The 21,649-nt window shown below is 40.8% G+C and overlaps 1 protein-coding gene across 4 annotated transcripts in view; it reads left to right on the top strand.

The window, feature by feature from the left end:
- ZNF25 (zinc finger protein 25) overlaps positions 1-18,294 on the top strand; it is a 35,019-nt gene extending 16,725 nt beyond the window's left edge. For all 4 annotated transcript variants that reach the window (XM_077894368.1, XM_077894366.1, XM_077894367.1 and 1 more), the window contains 4 exons: positions 12,227-12,353; positions 12,651-12,746; positions 14,546-14,609; positions 15,060-18,294. In XM_077894368.1, the coding sequence (XP_077750494.1) occupies positions 12,320-12,353; positions 12,651-12,746; positions 14,546-14,609; positions 15,060-16,110 (1,245 nt within the window). In that variant the 5' untranslated portion in view covers positions 12,227-12,319 and the 3' untranslated portion in view covers positions 16,111-18,294. The remainder of the gene's footprint in view (positions 1-12,226; positions 12,354-12,650; positions 12,747-14,545; positions 14,610-15,059) is intronic.
- Positions 18,295-21,649: the final 3,355 nt, after the last annotated feature.

Raw genomic sequence — 21,649 nt, 5'->3', positions numbered from 1 at the left:
TCATCGGCAAAGAGGGAGAGTTTGATTTCTTCTTTGCCAATTTGAATGCCTTTAATGTCTTTTTGTTGTCTGATTGCTGAGGCTAGGACTTCCAGTACTATGTTGAATAGCAGTGGTGAGAGTGGACATCCCTCTCTTGTTCCTGATCTCAGGGGAAAGGCTCCCAGTGTTTACCCATTGAGAATGATATTTGCTGTGGGTTTTTTGTAGATGGCTTTTAAGATGTTGAAGAATGTTCCCTCTATCCCTACACTCTGAAGTGTTTTGATCAGGAATGGATGCTGTATTTTGTCAAATGCTTTCTCTGCATCTAATGAGAGGATCATATGGTTCTTGTTTTTTCTCTTGCTGACATAATGAATCACGTTGATTGTTTTACTAGTGTTGAACCAGCCTTCTGTCCCGGGAATAAATCCCATTGGGTCATGGTGAATAATTTTCTTAATGTACTGTTGGATCCTATTGGCTAGTATCTTGTTGAGACTTTTTGCATCCATGTTCATCAGGGATATTGGTCTGTAATTCTCCTTTTTGGTGGGGTCTTTGTCTGGTTTTGGAATTAAGGTGATGCTGGCCTCATAGAACGAATTTGGAAGTACTCCATCTCTTTCTATCTTTCCAAACAGCTTTAGTAGAATAGGTATGGTTTCTTCTTTAAACGTTTGATAGAATTCCCCTGTGAACCCATCTGGCCCTGGACTTTTGTGTCTTGGGAGGTTTTTGATGACTGCTTCAATTTCCTCCCTGGGTTATTGGCCAGGTTTTCTATTTCTTCCTGTTCCAGTTTTGGTAGTTTGTGGCTTTCCCGGAATGCGTCCATTTCTTCTAGATTGCCTAATTTATTGGCATATAGCTGTTCATAATATATTTTTAAAACCGTTTGTATTTCCTTGGTGTTGGTAGTGATCTCTCCTTTCTCATTCATGATTTTATTAATTTGAGTCTTCTTTCTCTTTTTAATAAGGCTGGCTAATGGTTTATCTATCTTATTAATTCTTTCAAAGAACCAACTCCTGGTTCTGTTGATCTGTTCCACAGTTCTTCTTGTCTTGATTTCGTTGAGTTCTGTTCGAATCTTTATTAACTCTCTTCTTCTGCTGGGTGTAGGATCTATTTGCTGTTTTTTCTGTAGCTCCTTTATGTATAAGGTTAGCTTCTGTATTTGAGTTCTTTCCAGTTTTTGAATGTTTGAATGGATGCTTGTATTGCGAAGTATTTCCCCCTTAGGACTGCTTTTGCTGCATCCCAGAGATTTTGAACGGTTGTATCTTCATTCTCATTAGTTTCCATGATTCTTTTTAAATCTTCTTTAATTTCCTGGTTGAGCCTTTCATCTTTTAGCAGGATGGTCCTTACCCGCCACGTGTTTGAGGTCCTTCCAAACTTCTTGTTGTGATTTAGTTCTAATTTCAAGGCATTATGGTCTGAGAATATGCAGGGGACGATCCCAATCTTTTGGTATGAGATCAGACCCGATTTGTGACCCAGTATGTGGTCTATTCTGGAGAAAGTTCCATGTGCGCTTGAGAAGAATGTGTATTCAGTTGCGTTTGGATGTAAAGTTCTGTGGATATCTGTGAAATCATTCTGGTCCAGTGTATCATTTAAAGCTCTTGTTTCTTTGGAGATGTGTTTAGAAGACCTATCGAGTGTAGAAAGCGCTAGATTGAAGTCATCGAGTATAAGTGTATTATTATCTAAGTATGTCTTAACTTTGGTTATTAATTTATTTAAATATTTGGCAGCTCCCACATTCAGGGCATATATATTGAGGATTGTTAAGTCCTCTTATTGGATAGATCCTTTAAGTATGATATAGTGTCCCTCTTCATCTCTCACTACAGTCTTTGGGGTAAATTTTAGTTTATCTGATATAAGGATGGCTACCCCTGCTTTCTTTTGAGGACCATTCGAATGGTAAATGGTTCTCCAACCTTTTATTTTCAGGCTGTAGGTGTCCTTCTGTCTAAAATGAGTCTCTTGTAGACAGCAAATAGATGGGTCCTGCTTTTTTATCCAGTCTGAAACCCTGTGCCTTTGGATGGGGTCATTAAGCTCGTTCACGTTCAGTGTTACTATTGAAAGATATGAGTTTAGAGTCACCATGATATCCATTCAGTCCTTGTTTTTGTGGATTGTTGCACTGGACTTCTTCTTAAAGGGGAATTTTAAGAGTCCCCCTTAAAATTTCTTGCAGAGCTGGTTTGGAGGTCACATATTCTTTCAGTTCCTGCCTGTCTTGGAAGCTCTTTATCTCTCCTTCCATTCTGAATGAGAGCCTTGCTGGATAAAGTATTCTTGGCTGCATGTTCTTCTCATTTAGGACCCTGAATATATCCTGTCAGCCCTTTCTGGCCTGCCAGGTCTCTGTGGAGAGGTCTGCTCTTACCCTAATACTCCTCCCCATAAAAGTCAGGGATTTCTTGTCTCTTGTTGCTTTAAGGATCTTCTCTTTATCTTTGGAATTTGCAAGCTTCACTATTAAATGTCGAGGTGTTGAACGGTTTTTACTGATTTTAGGGGGGGATCTCTCCATTTCCTGGATCTGAATGCCTGTTTCCCTTCCCAGATTAGGAAAGTTTTCAGCTAGGATTTGTTCAAATACATATTCTGGCCCTCTGGCCCTTTCGGTGCCCTCGGGAACCCCAATTAAACTTAGATTTTTCTTCCTCAGGCTGTCGTTTATTTCCCTTAATCTATCCTCATGGTCTTTTAATTGTTTGTCTCTTTTTTTTCTCAGTTTCCCTCTTTTCCATCCACTAGTCTTCTATGTCACCTACTCATTCTTCCACCTCGTTAACCCTCATCATTAGGACTTCTAGTTTGGATTGCATCTCATTCAATTGATTTTTAAATTTTATTTATTTATTTACGATAGAGAGAGAGAGAGAGAGAGGCAGAGACACAGGCAGAGGGCGAAGCAGACTCCATGCACCGGGACCTGGATGTGGGATTCCATCCCGGGTCTCCAGGATCGGGCCCTGAGCGAAAGTCAGGCGCTATACCGCTGCGCCACCCAGGGATCCCTGATTTTTTAATTTCTGCCTGATTAGATCTAAATTCTGCAGTCATGAAGTCTCTTGAGTCCTTTATGTTTTTTTCTAGAGCCACCAGTAGCTGTATAATAGTGCTTCTGAATTGGCTTTCTGACATTGAATTGTAATCCAGATTTTGTAACTCTGTGGGAGAGAGGACTGTTTCCGATTCTTTCTTTTGAGGTGAGGTTTTCCTTCTAGTCATTTTGCTCAGTGCAGAGTGGCCAAAAACAAGTTGTATTGGGAAAAGGAGGAAAAGAGAGGAGAGAAAGAAGGAAAGAAAAGAGAAAAAGAAAAAAAAAAGGAAGAAAAAAAAGGAAGAAATAGAGAAGGAAGAAGAAAGGAAGGGGGAAAAAAAGGTGGGGGAAGCAAACAAATCAAGAAACAAAACAAAACACGAGGGAGTATCTTTTGATTCTGTATACTTTAAGTCCTTTGACTTCCCCTGGAACTTGTCCCTCTAGCTGGTCTTCTGGGGGAGGGGCCTGTTGTGCTGATTTTCAGGTGTGAGCACTTGGGGGAGCTGCTCTGCCCCCTGCCTGGTGCAGGGCTCAGTGGGGGTTGTTTACCCTGTGAGACCCCTGGAGGAACACAGTGGCTGCAGCCAGCTCTGGAGCCCTGGAGTCAGCTCCCACAGTAACTACTGAGTTCTCAGTCTGCAGGGGCCTGGATGCTCCTCGGGTGGGGCCACTGATCTGCTCAGCTCGTGGCACGAGCGTCCTTGCTGTCCTGGGCCCTACTGGCCTTTGCCTGTCCTGGGGGTGGCGGGATCCTGGGCTGTGTCCTGGTTCCCTGTGCTCCCGGGCCTGTGCTGTTGGATTCGCGCCCCGCCCCGCAGCCCCCTCCACGGAGCCACCGCCCGAGCCCCCCACAGCCGCTCCCGCCCCGCAGCCCCCCCCGTGGAGCCTCCCTCGAGCCCCCCCCAGCTGCTCCCGCCCGGCAGCCCCCTCCGCGGAGCCGCCCCGAGCCCCCCGAGCTGCTCCCGCCCCGCAGCCCCCTCCGCGGAGCCGCCCCCGAGCCCGCCGAGCTGCTCTCGCCCCACAGCCCCCTCCGCGGAGCCGCCCCGAGCCCCCCGAGCTGCTCCCGCCCGGCAGCCCCCTCCGCGGAGCCGCCGCGAACCCCCCGAGCCGCTCCCGCCCCGCAGCCCCCTCCGCGGAGCCGCCCCCGAGCCCCCCGAGCTGCTCCGGGTCCCGCGTGCGCGCTGCAGCCCTTAGGGAGCTCGGCGCACTCTCCCGGGGCGCAGGTGTCTGCTAGTGTCCCCGGGAGCCCGAGGGCATCCCCGCCCTCCTGGGTCCTGCTCCACCTCCCCGCGAGCCCCTTTCCCCCGGGAAGGTCGGTGCAGCTCCTGCTCCTCCGGGACGGGGCTCTCCTGTCCTGGGGACACTCGCCCCGGCCTCAGCCCGGCTCCTGGCGGGGCCCCTCCCCCTTGGAGGCCTTTTGTTTATTTCTTTTTTCCCGTCTTCCTACCTTGATAGAAGCGCGAACTCTTCTCACTGTAGCGTTCCAGCTGTTCTCTCTTTAAATCTCAGGCCGAATTCGTAGATTTTTCAGGATGGTTTGAAGTTATCTAGGTAATTTGGTGGGGACAGGTGACTCGGGGACCCTACTCTTCCGCCATCTTGCTCCTGCTCCCCTCATTTTTTTTATTTAATTTTTTTGTTTTGTTTTGTTTTGTTTTATGATAGTCACAGAGAGAGAGAGAGAGGCAGAGAGAGAAGCAGGCTCCATGCACCGGGAGCCCGATGTGGGATTCGATCCCGGGTCTCCAGGGTCGCGCCCTGGGCCAAAGGCAGGCGCCAAACCACTGCGCCACTCAGCGATCCCCCCTCATTTGACTTTTTTTTTTTTTTTTAATTTTTACTTATGATAGTCACACACAGAGAGAGAGAGAGAGGCAGAGGGAGAAGCAGGCTCCATGCCCTGGGGGACGTGGGATTCGATCCCGGGTCTCCAGGATCGCGCCCTGGGCCAAAGGCAGGCGCCAAACCACTGCGCCACCCAGGGATTCCCCCCCCTCATTTGACTTTTAAAAGCCATATAGGATATAAAAAAATGAAGAAATAAAAAAACCACAATAATACAGATTTCATATTTATCTCTGGTTTCCTTTACCTATGTTCTTCATCTGGCCCAAAATTGTCTAGTCTTTTCATTTCAATCCAAAGAACTCCCTTTGGTATTTCTTCACCCCCTCACCCCCCACCCCGTGGCAGTTCTTGTAGGGCAGGTCTACTAGTCCCTCAGCTTCAATTTTTTTTTTTTTAAGATTTTATTTATTCATGAGAGAGGCAGAGACATAGGCAGAGGGAGAAGCAGGCTCCTTGTGGTGAGCCCAATGCAGGACTTGGACCCTGGGGCCACAACCTGAGCCAAAGGCAGACACTCAACCACTGAGCCATCCAGGTATCCAATCACTTAGCTTTATCTTCAAATGCCTTTTAATTTCTCCTACATTATTGAAGGACAGTCTTGCTGGATACAGAATTCTCATTTGACAAGTTTTTCTCCCAGCATTTTAATGTTCATAATGCCTTCTGGTCTCTACGGTTTCTGTTGAGAGATCTGCTTTAATCATATTGAGAATCTTGCTGCTCTTAGGATTTTTGTCTCTGACTTTTGACAATTTGATTAAAATGTATTGTATGGAGCTGTTTGAGTTTATCCTTTTTGTACTTCATTTTGTTTCCTATATGGAGAGATTTATGTCTAGCATCAAATTTGGGAAGTTTTGGCCATTATTTCCTCAAATATTTTGTCTCTTTTCCTCCCTCTTCTCTTTCTGGGACTCCCATTTTGCTTCTGTCATTATGGGTATTAGTGCCCCCACAGTTCATTAGGTTCTGTCTGTCTTTATTCTTTTTTCCTTCTGCTCCTCAGACTGACTCATTTCAACTATCTTCAATTTTACAGATTTTTCTGCCTGCTCAAATCTGTTGTTTTGATCTGTTGTAGTGAATTTTATATTTCAGTTATTGTACCTTTGAACTTCATAATTTCTTCTTGGTTTCTTTTTATAACTTCTCTTTATTGATATTGTATGTACATACATTGTTCTAGTTTCCCTCAGTTCTTTGTCCATGGTTTCCTCTAGCCCTTTGAGCATACTTAAAAGAACTTTTTATAGTAAACCAATATATTTACTAGGTCAGGGATGATTCCGATCAATTTTTTTTTTCCTACAAATGGGCCAACTTGTTTATGCCTTATAACTTTTTGTTAAAGTATGGATATTTTGGAGCAGCCCGGGTGGCTCTGTGGTTTAGCGTCACCTTCAGCCCAGGGCCTGATCCTGGAGTCGCAGGTTCGAGTCCCACATCAGGCTCCCCGCATAGGGCCTGCTTCTCCCTCTTCCTGGGTCTCTGCCTCTCTCTCTCTCTCTCTCTCTCTCTGTCTTTCATGAATAAATAAAATCTTTTTTAAAAAGTATAATATTTTAAATATTATAATGTGGTTACTCTGGAAATCAAATTATCCACTTCCCCAGGGTTTGCTTTTGTTGCTTGCTAAAGGTTATAGTTGTTCATGTTTACTTGCACAATTTTTCAAACACTATATTCCTTGTCATGTGTGGTCACTGTCATTTCTGTACCATTATCTCAATGGTTATCTAGTGATCTGACAGATTTTCTTAAACTTCTGGAACCAAAAAGAAAAATCAAATACTCACTTGATATTTATAGATTGGCTCTAAGATAGGGCACTCCTTCAACACAGGCTGCCTACCCTTCTGCCTTAGCCTTCCCCTCTTTTGAAGAGTCCAAAAATTAGAGATGCATATAAACGTAGTGTTCTCTCAAGTGTTTTCTGAGCCTGTGTCCAGCCCTGGGCATGCACATTGCTCTCTGGATTCCCTGGTTTATGCACTATAGTCCTTCAAAGCCCTTGTTCTGCCTAGTATCTTCCTCCTCACCTTCCTCCTTCCTGGGCATTTGGAGTTGTCTGTGCTTGTTCCATTATCACCCCTTGCTCCACATGGCCACAGATAGTATATGTCCTTACATATTTTTAACGGAGTCTGGCCCAGAATGCCATTCCAGCCTTAAAAGGACAAAATGAAGGCAAGCCTCTGCACTCATCCACCAGGAAACCACTAGACAGATCAAAACACAGCGGATTTTGAACACAGTCTATATTGTTCAACCCTGTCAAGCTGCACCAAGAACGCTGGCCCTGTCCGTACTGCCCCTGCTACACTGGAGAGGGGGTTGGTAGGTGGGTAAGCAGAAACACCACAATGCTTTCTTCAAATTTAGCAGCTGCTTTCTTAAGTACATCCCTCGTTGCTCTAAGTTTTTCATTAGTTTTTAAAGCTTAGATTCTAGAGTTCTGAAATGGCTGATTTTTGTCAGTACCTTAATGGTTGCCCCAGTGGAGGGACCCATTTTTGAAGCTCTCTACTTTACCATTTCTTGTGACATCATTCACATTCAAAAGCTTTTTAACTACAAAGGCAATTTACTTATTAGAGATATAGGACTACTCAGCTTAGGTATTTCTTCCTGAGTGAGATATGGAATTTTGTTACTTTCCAGCAATTAGTCCATTTCATCTAAATTCTCAAATTTATAGGCTTAGAATTGCTCATAGTGTTGCTTTATTAGTCTTTTAATATTTGTAAGGCTGAAGGAATTGTTCCCCTTTTCATTTCTGATACTGTTAACTTGTTTTCATGGTCATACTGGATATAACTATCAATTTTCTTAATCTTTCAGGGAACTAACTTTGTCATTGTCTTCCAGTAACACTAAACAAAGTGCTCAACATTATTTCAAATATTTGGCAATTTTCCAGATAACTTTGTTATTATTTCCTTTGACTTCTAAGTTTAATTTTTTAAAGATTTAATTTATTTAATTGAGAGCAAGAGAGCATGGGCAGTGGGAGGGGCAGAGTGAGAAATAGACTCTCTGCTGACCAGGGAGCCCAATGTGGGGCTCTGTTCCAGGGCCCTGGGATCATGACCTGAGCTGAAGGCAGACACTTAATGGACTGAGCCACCAGATTCAACTAATTTCTAATTTTAAATCAGCAGTGGTCAGAGAATTTATTTTGTATGATTTCAGTTATTTTAAGATTTCTGGACAGAAAATGGTCCATCAGTGCATATTCCATGAAAAGATGTATCTTGCTAACATACTTACCAGTATCTAGAAAGGACAATGTGATTGTTTAGTTTACAGAACAGACCAGTTCTTTTCAGTGTCTCTGAAAGCAATCCAATTTAACTTCCACAGCTTCCTGTTATGGCTATACCAGAAGTAGGTTCTTAGTAATGTTAGCTGTTATTTCTCATTTGCCACGTGCTTTTCTTTCTTGTTTTCTTTTATGCATAGTCTAGTTCTTTGGAGAAAATGTACATAGTTTTGTATGATTTTAATACCTTTATGTTTATGAAAACTTTTTTTTTTTCCTATCCTTGAATGAAAATTTTTGCAGGACACGAAAGTTTAGATTCAGAATCTTTTCCATTAGAACTTTGAAGATACTTCTTCATCTTTGGTTCTGCATATGTCAGAACCAAGTCACATGTCAGCTTTATTCTTATTCTCTTAGCTATTCTCTTAATTGCTGACGTGATACAGCTATACTATAAAAACATAGTACTTAGAAGTATTACATCACAAGTGTTGCCTTTTAAGAAATCCATATGTATTAAAAAGGAATAAAATGTCTATGTGCGCAGAACATAGTTTTGTGTTTCTCTTTTGGTCTGCTTGTTTCCATACTACAAGCCCCTGAATGCCTCTCCTTATATGGTGAGCTCATTTCACCAGCTTTTACTTTCTACCAAATGCTGTTTTTGTTTAAAAAAAGGAGGTGGGGAACCCTGGGTGGCGCAGCGGTTTGGCGCCTGCCTTTGGCCCAGGGCGCAATCCTGGAGACGCGGGATCGAATCCCACGTCGGGCTCCCGGTGCATGGAGCCTGCTTCTCCCTCTGCCTATGTCTCTGCCTCTCTCTCTCTCTCTGTGTGACTATCATAAATAAATAAAAAATTAAAAAAAAATTAAAAAATAAATAAATAAATAAAGGAGGTGGGAGTGGGAACAAGGAATCACACAAGCTTTGCTTTGATCAGTTTCCCTACTAAATCAGTCATTCTGCTGTCCTTATCAAATTCCAGCCCTTTGACTCTGAGCAAAGATGTTTTCCTGAGCTGTTAGGATATGTGTCCAAAAGCTGGTTTCTCTTCCCTAATGAATTTTAAGTCTTCCAATAATTTCTCAAATTGTCATGCTCAATGATTACAGCTTTTACTCCTTTGCTGTGCACTTACCAAGCTACTCTACCTTGGACTTTTACATTTGAGTTTTGAACTATAACTGCCCATTAGTTGTGAATCTTTCTTTGGCTTCCTAAACACTCTCCTCCTGGCCTGCCCTTATATTTAGAAAAGTTCTGTCAGGTTTCAGTCTTGGCCTAGTTTCTCCTACCATAACCTTGAATATTGTTGCTTTTAGATTTTTTATTTTTTTATTTTTTATTTTTTTTACTCTTCTGGAATCCCGATTTTCTATACATGTGACAATATTATTTGTGGAAATTTACTTACATGTATCTCTGCCAATATGGATAGTTCCAGCCACGGTCACTTCACAGTGTGAACAGAATTCAGCTCATTGCTTCCTCCTGCCCAACTGATTCTTTTTCTTGTTTTCCAGTTTTCCTTTATGGATTTCCTAGTTGCCACAGAATAATGTTAGTTGGCAAAATACAAATGTTTCTACACACCGCACAATCTCCTCCTATGATATAGCTAGGAAGACAAACCTCTGTTCATGTATAAATTGAGAGATCACTGTCATGGGCAAAAGCAGCTTGGAGCTTACCCCACAGCAGGAAGTCAGGAGGGGACTGATGGAAGAGAAAAATTTTGATGGTGATGTCATAGTTGTAAAGCAACAAAACATCAAGTGAGCATTGCCACAAGCAGAGGCACCCAACCCACCCTGACTGGGGAGATGGAGGAGAGGTCTGAGATAGTGGGGTCCAAGTACTGGCACTGGAAATAAAAAAGAAGGGACTTAGAATGTGTGCAGTAACACAGATGGCAGCTTTAAGAAGTTAGCAACACAGAGGAAAAGAAGTCGAATCCCTTGTTTGCTTGGTAGTGAAGGCAAATAAGAAAACAAGAAGGTGAAATTTAGTTTCCTAAAAACAACAACAACAACAAAAAAACATTATTACAGAATCTAAAGACATCACCCCCATACTGCTGTTTTCTTCAAGAATGTGAATATATTATGCCAACAGAGAGTTTTCTGAACAAAGGACGAGGCTAACACTTTCATCCCTCCCCACCATAAAATGAGATCATGATCAAAAAATGTTACTCAGCATGCATACAATACTAAAATTAGAAGAAAGTAGAATGTATGAATTGACATTTATTCAGTTGATGTCCTTTCTCCTCCCCTAGACAAACAAAGCGGAGGAGAGTACAGCTTTCCAATATTAAGGAGTTTCAGATGTAAAATAACTTTAAAATCCAGAGGTTAAAGACTCAGAAACTGAGAAAAACAAGTGAATATAAAATATAAGCAAATTAACTCAGGAAAGAAATAGTAGAAAAGAAAATCCTGTCAGATTAAATTACAGTGCATCTGCGGGAGAAGATAAATGAAAGTATGATAAATGATATGTAGAAGGAGAACTGAAAGAGGCCATGGAGTGGGGGAGGGAGTGGTGGTAAGAATCGACAAGGATGAGGAAGAGAGAGTAACAAATAGGAGCTAAGGTAGAATCCCTGTATAACAACACCTAAATAGCGGAAGAAAGCTAATATTTAATCCAAGGAAACTTTCCATAAAAGAAAAACTGAATTACATATTGAAAAGGCTCTGTGTGCCAGAGAGAACTGACCCAGAATTGTAAACACCCAAGAGAGATTCTAATAAAACTACTAGACTTATTCAAAAGTAGAGAAAAAAAAGAGTCCTCTAGGTCACAGGAAAAAAGTCCACATCACTCACCAATGAAAAAATAAAACTGACATAACTCTTATTAGCAACATATGTATAAAACAATAGCAGGACAATGTTTTCAAGAAAAAAGTATGAAGCAAGAATTTATATTCAGCAAAGGAATTCTTCAAGTTTTCCCATTATATTCCAGATTCTATAGAATATAAGCAAAGCAATGATTGGAGGAAATTTCAGTCTTATATAGTCCTATCAACAAAAATGAGAGACTGAAAATAATTAGCATTATGGTTCTAGCTATTATCAAACTATATAGATACTGTGGGAGTTAACCTCCGTCTTCTCTCAGTAATTATTCAATTCCAGTGAAGTTGTTTCTTGTCCCCACTCCTGCTATTTTAAATGTTTATCGTTCACACATGCCTCTTAATTTACTTAATTTTCAAAACACTAAACTACCAGTCTACTCCTGTAACTCTAGTACTTAACATCCGTTTCTTCAGTGCCTCCCTGTACAGAGTGAATGGGTGACCATCCCAAAGATGTGCAGGACAGCCCACAAAGTGTAACAATAGTGTGAAATAGAATATTTATATTTTTCTTTCTTATAAGCAGAAAAACAAAACGTGTCAATTTTTAATAAATAATTATAAATATATATTAATAAGCAGGTACCAATTAAGTATGCAAAATCTGTATTTTATGGCCTACAGTCACATTCAGAATTATTCCATGTTCTTTTACCTGACTGATGTGTATCGCCTTCTAACTAATTTTTCCTATTCCCATAGTATGCTGTCTTATTTGTTATTTTCCTAAATTTGCAGTTTGTCACCATCAAGCCTTTGCCAATTCTCTTTTCTTTATTCCACAAGTTCGTTATTTTACCTAATAAAATCTGACTTGATAATACACAATGCAAATACCCATCCGCATTGTGACCATCTTGTATGTTGTACATACAAGATACTGTCAGAGTACCAGCTATACATATTACATTCATACATTTACATCTTTGCCTCCTTGTCAGACTGTAAGCTCTTTGACAGCAGGAATAATTGCTTTCATTCATCTTTGTATCTCCAACAAGAGTTCCAGGCATGGGTGGCGTCTCAGTAAATACACATTAAATGTTTCATCTATGTAGCAAAGTATGTTAAGTTTCTAGAGGAAACTTTATAGTTGGCACTGTTACCAGCTAGTTTATGTGAATTTTTTCGCAGTACTCTACTCTGATTACTTCAGTTTGAACTGTAAATATGTTGTTACAGGGACCAGTAACATTCAAGGATGTCATTGTGGAATTTACCCGGGAAGAGTGGCAGTTACTGAACGCTGCTCAGAGGACCTTATACAGGGAAGTGATGCAAGAGAACTATGGTCACCTAATCTCAGTGGGTGAGAAAAACTTCCCCATATGTAACTACCAGTACTTTGCATTTCCTTTCCCAGTTGCTGGGAAAGGTCTCTGCAGGACTGCAAAATATTAGCTTTGTTTCTGAGGTCAAGGTTGATGAATCCATTTTGGGTATGAGAAAAAAAATTTGTGTCCCAACCCTCCCCACTGAAAAAAATCTAAATCTAAATATGCCAAGCCTAAGTGGGACCTTTATTGTTCTCCTAAAATGGTACTTCCTTATCCTTCAGAGTCCCTAAATTCCAAGTAATCTATATTATATACTTTTCCATGAATAGGTTACCATGTGAATAAGCCGAATGCAGTCTTCAAGCTGAAGCAAGGAAAACAACCGTGGATACTGGAAGTAGAATTTCCACATTGGAATTCCCCAGGTGAGTGAGGACCTATGTGGCCTCTGTTGCTAGTGAGGTGGTTGATGCCTTTTGCCTTCAGAAATATATTCAAATGCTGGATACTTCTGGAAATGACCAAGGACACTTGATGAGCATATGCAAGCAACATAAATCACACTTTGAGTTTTAATTTTTCCACAGAAGTTCCTTCTAATAAGTTCCAGACTTTTAAAAATAGTTACTTTTCTTTCCTGTATAGAATATCTAACCTCTACCTAACCTTTTCTTCAATTTTTGTCTATTTTCTAGAATTACAGATATTGGGAATTCTAGAACACTATAATCTTAAAAGTGTTAAATCTTGAATCTGCTGATAAATTTTTCTCCAAATGCCTTTTCTCTCCCTTTACTAACAATGTCTCAGCACCAGTTTTATTAACTTCTTATTCTCTCTTTAAACTCTAAATTCAGATTATAAATCTTTATGCGTTTCATCAATTATATTATTTCAGAGTTGGTACTTCCTTTTAGATAAGGTCTGTCTTTCACACAAAGTACTAATTATCCCTTCTAAAATCTACCATACCTTACATGGAGCGTTGTTAACACTAAGATTTAAAAAACTAAAAACAAACCAAAAAGCAACTAGGATGATCTGCTTCCTTAAATGCTTTCTTTATTTCTGACTTGTCCACTTACATGTTGCCAGGACCAGGAACAATGCCAGTACTTATTAGTTGTACACTAGATATTTGTTGAAAGACAATGTGCATTAACAAGAGACAGGCAGTCTTCTTCTCTGTAACTCCTGCAAGGGCTCATCCTTTCTTAAGACCACAGACACACAGGATCTCGTTTCCTCTGTGTCCCAGTGAGCCTTGTACAAGTCCGTATGCAGTAAATAGAAGCAGTGATGTGGGAACTAAACTATGAAAGCAGAGTAAGACTGGTGTTGAGTGGTGGATAGCACTGCTTTGGACATGCAGTATTTGGTGGTCAGGCTTGAAAATCTCTGCTGCAAAGGGGAGTTCATCCTGTTTTATGATGGCTTGCACTATGCATTTTAGTCATCTTTCCTTTTGCATATATGCATTCCTGAATCTACTGTCCCAGTGAAAATTAAGCCAGCTAGATGGAGAGTGAGAGCCCAAAGTGTAGAACTCTTCTTCCATTGACCGGGAAACTGATGTTCTCACAAAATCACTTTAGCATTAGCATTTTTTTTTTAATTTATTTTTTATTGGTGTTCAATTTACTAACATACAGAATAACCCCCAGTGCCCGTCACCCATTCACTCCCACCCCCCGCCCTTCTCCCCTTCCACCAAGCATTAGCATTTAAACTGTCATTATGGATACAGAGGAAATCAAGTAGAAGTTTATAGTCTGCTAAAATATCCCAGCAAATTAGATCTCAGCTGACAAAGACCTGTTAGCTTTTCATCCACTTTCATCTTCTCCTGATATTTCCAGTGAACACAAGTATCTACTAATTTTCCTTGTCTGTCATGGGCTTACAGCATTCTGAGTCTTGTTCAGCAGTACTCTGAATATCTTTTGTTCTCTGCTCCCCATTTTTTTTTCCTTAACATTTCCTCTGAGTTTTTAAGGCCATTTTATAAAGTGTTAGAGGTACTTGGTTTATAACCACATTTCTTCCCTGGTCTGCTACAGAAGTTTTTAATGTTTATGTTTTTTTCTAAACAAATAGGATAGAGGAAATTTGCATTTGAGAGGTCCTTTATTTGGGGAGATTGACCTGAAGCCTAAAAATCAACTCTACAACCATAATAATACATTAAGATTTATATGGTATTAAATTTTGGATTCCTTTGTAGAAGACCTATGGAAAATTCATGACCTAGGAGCAAGATACCAGGAAAGCCGAACCGAAAATTCAAGGCAAGTCCAAGATTTCAGTTTTAAGATTAGAAGCCTTGTAATAAGAAAGTCTTGATAGGAGTACTGGAAGTGGGAAAGCACTAGTTAATATTAAATGTGAGAAAACTAACACTGAAGTGAATTCCAAAACATATAATGCAAATGGGAAAGCTCTCTTCCATAATGGAGATCTTATTTAGGACCAAGAGATTCAAACTTTAAAGTAGCCTTTTAATTTTTCTGAGTTACACAGTAAGGGAGGCTTTGGTACACAAAGTAGATCTCAGGCATTTGAGAGAGTCTGGATACAATGCAAGGGAACGTTCCCTCTACCAAATGTTAAACAACAATGTCTGTCAGAGAACATTCATAGTGGGGAATATGAATCTAATCAATATGGGAAAAATCTCTAGAGATTGGTTCTTAGCTAGAATGCCTTAGACATTATTGAATTTGGAAATTTCTCTCTAGAAATGGAGAACTCACAAAAAAACAGCAAACTCATGCCAGAGAGAAAATCCATAAATGCAATGAATGTGGGAAGTCCTTCTGTCAGAAGTCTATCCTCGTAATACATCAGCATATTCATTCAAAGAACAAAACCAGGGAATGTGACAAATCTGGCTCTAGAAATGAAGATCTTTCAGTACAACAGAAAACTCACACCAGAGAGAAAACCTATGAATGTAAAGAATGTAAGAAAACTTTCTATCACCTGTCATCTCTTAGTAGACATTTGAGGACTCATGCAGGGGAGAAACCCTACGAATGTAATCAGTGTGAGAAATCCTTCTACCAGAAGCCACACCTTGTAGAACATCAGAAAACACACACAGGAGAGAAACCCTTTGAGTGTAACGAATGTGGGAAGTTCTTCTATGTTAAGGCATACCTCATGGTACATCAGAAAACACACACAGGGGAGAAACCATTTGAATGTAAAGAATGTAGGAAATCCTTTTCCCAGAAATCACACCTCACAGTACATCAGAGAACACATACAGGGGAGAAACCTTATAAATGTAAGGAATGTGGGAAATTCTTTTCCAGAAATTCACACCTCAAAACTCATCAGAGAACTCACACAGGAGAGAAGCCCTATGAATGTAAGGAATGTGGGAAATGTTTCTACCAGAAGTCAGCCCTCACAGTACATCAGCGAACTCACACAGGGGAGAAACCCTTTGAATGTAATAAATGTGGAAAAAACTTTTACTATAAATCAGACCTCACTAAACATCAGAGAAAACACACAGGGGAGAAGCCCTATGAATGTCATGAATGTGGTAAATCTTTCTCTGTGAATTCAGTCCTCCGATTACATCAAAGGACACACACGGGAGAGAAACCTTATGAATGTAAGGAATGTGGGAAATCCTTCTCTCAGAAGTCACATTTTATCATACATCAGAGAAAACACACAGGGGAGAAACCCTATGAATGTCAGGAATGTAGGAAAACTTTTATTCAGAAATCAAAACTTACTGCACATCAGAAGACACACACAGAGGGGAAAAGCTGATAAATATGAAGTGGGAATTTTTTAGGCAGTCATCCTTCAGAATAATTGGATAATTCACACAAGACTAAAAAATTAGGAATATCATCTATCTAGAAAAATTTCAGTCTTTCTTGACAGAAAGGAAATACACAGGAATTCTTTATAAGGGAGAGATTTTTACCATATGTCAGACTTCACTAAGTCTTAGACAACCAACGAATAGTAAAACATGAGGGAGACCAATGTTTTAGAAGTCACACTATACTGCATAACATAGAAATCACATGAGAGAAATCCTATAACAAAAATTCAATGTCAGAAAAATTTTCTGTCAGGGCAACCATCCAAAAGCTCACAAATAAGAAGCTCCTACCAGTATCCTTCCTGAGCATTCAGAAACTTTTTACACCATGTGGACTTGGAACACTCAAAGGCACAGATTGTAACAGGTACAGAAGGTTTTATTGAGAATTGAGGTTTCAGTGAACTTCAGATCTCTGATGCCAGGATAGAACCTTTGTAGGCATTTCAAATATGTGAAAGTTTCCGAACAAAAATTCAGAGACAATCTATACTGAGTAACACCCGAAGTCATGTTGTAGCAACTGGATTCTGAGGGGCTTTGTTTTCTGGAGTATTTTTTTAAAGAAACCTACAAATGTCTAGATATTTAAAGCTTTTAAAAAAGCACAAACACATTGAGAAAACCAGGGGACATCCTCACAAACATGTGAAGAATCCTTTAGTATGTACAACTAATGTGTGTCAGTGCACTACAAGACAGCTTATGGATGTTTATGTGCATGTAGAGCCCATCCATAATTGTACACAGGTAAATATGTAGCCTTGGTTCAGTAGTTTTCATGTATGTGAGGGTATTTCACATTACATCTCAGCGTTGACTCCTCTTGTTACTCTTATGTGTATTTTAAGTGTGATGTTCTTTTAAAATTGTAATGCATCTTTTTCTATTTCCTGGCATTTTTAAATGAATGTAGATGTTACTGAACTAATCCTTCAGAAAGAACCTAAATGTGTTTTTGTAAAATTTTCAACTGTCTCATGGTCAGCCAAATTTTACGTTAGGAACACATTTATTCATAAGAAAAGACCAGAATTATTTTTAAAAACAGCTGGAAACACTCTATAATAAAAACAAATAATGCTATGTAAAGAAGTAATACTTATCTTACTGTTGATGTTTTAACAGATTGCAGAGCTATCTGCATTAGAATTTTGTATGAATGTTTTAAGAATGTTGATCACTACTTTTTTTCTTCATAGTAGAAGCAACATGGTAGTAGTTAAAAGTGTGGACTCTGGGCTCTTACTGCCAAGGCTCAAATTCCAGCCTGGGGACTGCCACTTAACCTCTCTGTGCCTCTGTTTCCTTTTCTATAAAAGAGAAGTGATAACATTAGGATTGCTTTGAGGTATAAATGAGTTAATATTTTTAGAGCACTTAGAATAGTGTCTGAGACACAAGTAAAGCATATGTTAGATACTATTAAAATTATAATTTGTATTTCTTGAGTTATGCTGGAAAAAAAAGGTTGGCTACCAACATGGATCACTCACTTTATTGCTATAGTGCCTTGGTTTGGCTTGGTTGTGCATTTTCCAACAAATGATTCAGATATTCAGATGTGACCCAAAGCCCATTTTTGTAGCCTACAGCCAAGAATGGTTTTACATTTCTAAATAGATGGAAAAAAATAAACACTATTTTGTGACCTACGAAAATTATATTCAAATTTATGCCCATAAATAAGATTTTATTAGAAAACTAATAAAAAAAAAAAACATCTGTCTCTGTTTTGCCTGAGGCTGCCTTTAGCACTAAAAGAACAGAGTTGAGTAGTTCTAACACAGATCATAAGGCTCAGAGAGCCTAAAATAGTTACTGCTGGTACTTTACAAAGTCAAATTTTTCTGTTACCTAGAGCTGAAAACATCAGAACAATGTATAGGATGTACTTTTATATAGGTTATGTGTTTGAGAAATGCACACAGCAATTTGTGGGTGGGTGGTTTTTGTGCAGTGTATTTATTTTGTACATTGTATTTATATGTTAAAAGCCTAAACATTAGAATTTTTTTCAAATAAATGTGTTTTGTTTGTTGAATTATCATAAAAAATGGAACATTTTCTGATGGAATGTAGCAGTACATGTAGGAAATAAACATTGTGTAAATTAAAACAAATTAATTGGTCCCTACTTAAAATATTTTTTCCAAGTCAATGGCCAGTTTCCCCCATATCATTTTAGAATTTTCTCACTATCCCATGATGATCTGTATATCATATTTAACATAATCTAATAACAAAAACCTTACAATACCCAACTCCATCACCTACATTACTAGTTATCTACATTACTATTATTACAGCACTAGTAAAATGATTTTATTGCCTAAACTTCATATGATTGTCAAATGCTGCACTGCCAACTAGTTGTCTGTGACTTCCAAATGATAACTTTTGAGATGCTCAGCTTCTTAAGCATGCCTTGATTTTTCTGCTGTTTACCACTAATGAATACCTACTGTGATATTTAGTAATTGGTTTCTTATCTATATAACTTCTGAATACTCAAATACAATATTGTTACCAATATTATACCCACCACTGACATGAACATGCCATCTTGATTATAGCTACTATGCCTTTAGAGTTTTTTCATTTCAACCTCCTATAAAAGCAAATTTGCGGGCAGCCTGGGTAGCTCAGTGGTTTAGCGCCACCTTCACCCCAGGGCATGATCCTGGAGTCCCAGGATAGAGTCCCACATCAGGCTCCCTGCATAGAGCCTGCTTCTCCCTCTGCCTATGTTTCTGCCTCTCTCTCTCTGTCTGTCTCTCATGAATAAATAAATAAAATCTTAAAAAATAAATAAATAAAAGCAAATTTGCTTTCTACTTTCTCCTGGCTTCTCAATCAAAAATTATATAAAAATTATTACTTTTTGAGGAAAATCCATTAACTCTGCCAAACCTGTAATTAAGAATAAAGTCTGTACTGGGACACCTGGGTGGCTCAGCGGTTGAGTATCTGCCTCCGGCTCAGGGCATGATCCCGCAATCCCAGGATTGAGTCCCACATCGGGCTCCCTGTGTGGAACCTGTCTCTCTCTTTGTGTCTCTCATGAATACATATATAAAATCTTAAAAAAAAAAAGTCTACTAATGAAAGGACTTTTAAAATACTGATGGGAATAAAATATTCCTGGTCTTCAAAGGGTGGAGGGGAGGACTGCCTCTTGGCCAGAGCTTCAAGCCATGAATTAATAACCACAAGGATCAATGGATTAGAAACAACTGATCACCAGATCAACTGATCAGTGTTTAATCAGCACATAGGCTTATGAAGGCCAGCCACCCCGAGAGCTCCATGTTTCTGAAATCCAATCAGCAACAGCATTCACTATGACCCTGTTCTAGAAAGTCAGCCACAACCTTATTCTGGTGACCAAACTTTTCCAACTGAAAGCCAGTCAGTCTCTCAACACTCCTGTTTTTTAAAGCCCACCAATCCCTGAATCCATTTCCCAAAACCTCATATCACTTCTTACTATCCTGGACTGATACTGTAAGTATAACCCTTCTTTGATTAGTATGATGGTCAAAGGAAAGCAGTATCAATTCCTTTTCTTGCTCCATTCTAAAAAGATATTCTTTTTTATCATCATCTTCAATCTGTACTGGCCTTATAACTTGCTTTGGCTTAGTAGAAAGTGGCAGAAGTTCCAGGCCAACTCTTTCCTTCTTGAACCTAATCATCATACAGAAAGTTCAACTATTCTAAAATCACCAAGCTGTGAAGAAACTCAAATTACAAGAGGAAAAATTATAATCCCAGACAGGTGAGCAGTCTCTTTAGAACTTCTGGCCCAGCCCTGTCGTTGGATAAGTTTAGCCAGCCAAACAAGACTTCAGCTAATTCCAGGTGCAGCAGAGAAATCACACTACCTACAAGAAATAATTGTTTTAAGCCATTATGTTTTGGGTGTTTCTGTTACACAGTAATAACTGAAACAAAGTGAGCCATAAATCAAGCTTGTTTCAGATATTGATTAGTCTCCTCTTTCTCAAAAGTTATGCAGCATATGAAGCCCTTTGAAGTTTTGCCACACTACAAGGACCATTTTTAATTTGATGTCTAAAAAGGATTTACCCACATATAATAATCTACCCCCATGAAAGAGAAGCAATCCTAGCTCAACCAGACTGCCTCGTGCTGCTACCCCAACAACAGCTGTACACTGGAAATTAAAAACACTAAACCCCAACTACAGGTTGAAATCGTCCAGGCATTTTTTTTTTTTTTTTTAACCATAAGGATTCTAAGAGATTCAATAAGTGACCAAATCTTGCTTTATCTGTAAAGTTCAGACTGGATTGGGACCTTCCCTCATGGAGCAGTATAGCTCTGGGCCAAAAGGGTATTTAGGGTTGTCTGCTTGATGTAGGGCAGGGCACATACATACTGGGTTGCCTTACTGGGTTGCCTTGAGATAGAGGAAGCTGGGGCTGGGACTTGCAAAGTTGGTTTGCATTTGAAAGACGTGCTCCAGACTCAGCCCTTTGCATCTCTAAGAAGGGCAGAATCCTGGCCTGCAAGCTTTTTAAAGTTGCCCAACATAAAATACAGGAAAGACCTGAATAATACAGGATGCTTTCAGAAAAGCTTAATATTCCTTAGCCTAAGGTTCTACAGCTATTCCTCATAATGGCAATGTGATCTAAAATCCTTCAACACAAGAGTAAAACATTAACTTTTAAAATCCTTGTAGGAGGGAGGGGCAAGGTGGCGGAAGAGTAGGGTCCCCAAATCACCTGTCCCCACCAAATTACCTAGATAACCTTCAAACCATCCTGAAAATATACGAATTCGGCCTGAGATTTAAAGAGAGACCAGCTGGAATGCTACAGTGAGAAGAGTTCGCGCTTCTATCAAGGTAGGAAGACGGGGAAAAAGAAATAAAGAAACAAAAGGCCTCCAAGGGGGAGGGGCCCGCCAGGAGCCGGGCTGAGGCCGGGGCGAGTGTCCCCAGGACAGGAGAGCCCCGTCCCGGAGGAGGAGGAGCTGCACCGACCTTCCCGGGGGAAAGGGGCTCGCGGGGAGTTGGAGCAGGACCCAGGAGGGCGGGGATGCCCTCGGGCTCCCGGGGACACTAGCAGACACCTGCGCCCCGGGAGAGTGCGCCGAGCTCCCTAAGGGCTGCAGCGCGGACGGGGGACCCGGAGCAGCTCGGGGGGCTCGGGGGCGGCTCCGCGGAGGGGGCTGCGGGGCGGGAGCGGCTCGGGGGGGCTCGGGGGCGGCTCCGCGGAGGGGGCTGCGGGGCGGGAGCGGCTCGGGGGGGCTCGGGGGCGGCTCCGCGGAGGGGGCTGCCGGGCGGGAGCAGCTCGGGGGGCTCGGGCGGCGGCTCCGCGGAGGGGGCTGCGGGGCGGGAGCAGCTCGGGGGCTCGGGGGCGGCTCCGCGGAGGGGGCTGCGGGGCGGGAGCGCGAATTCAACAGCGCAGGCCCCGGAGCACAGGGGCCGGGACACAGCCCAGGATC

Source organism: Canis aureus, chromosome 4 (genome assembly GCF_053574225.1).
Source record: "Canis aureus isolate CA01 chromosome 4, VMU_Caureus_v.1.0, whole genome shotgun sequence".
Lineage (NCBI taxonomy): Eukaryota > Metazoa > Chordata > Mammalia > Carnivora > Canidae > Canis > Canis aureus.
This window is presented reverse-complemented; position numbering and strand designations above follow the sequence as displayed.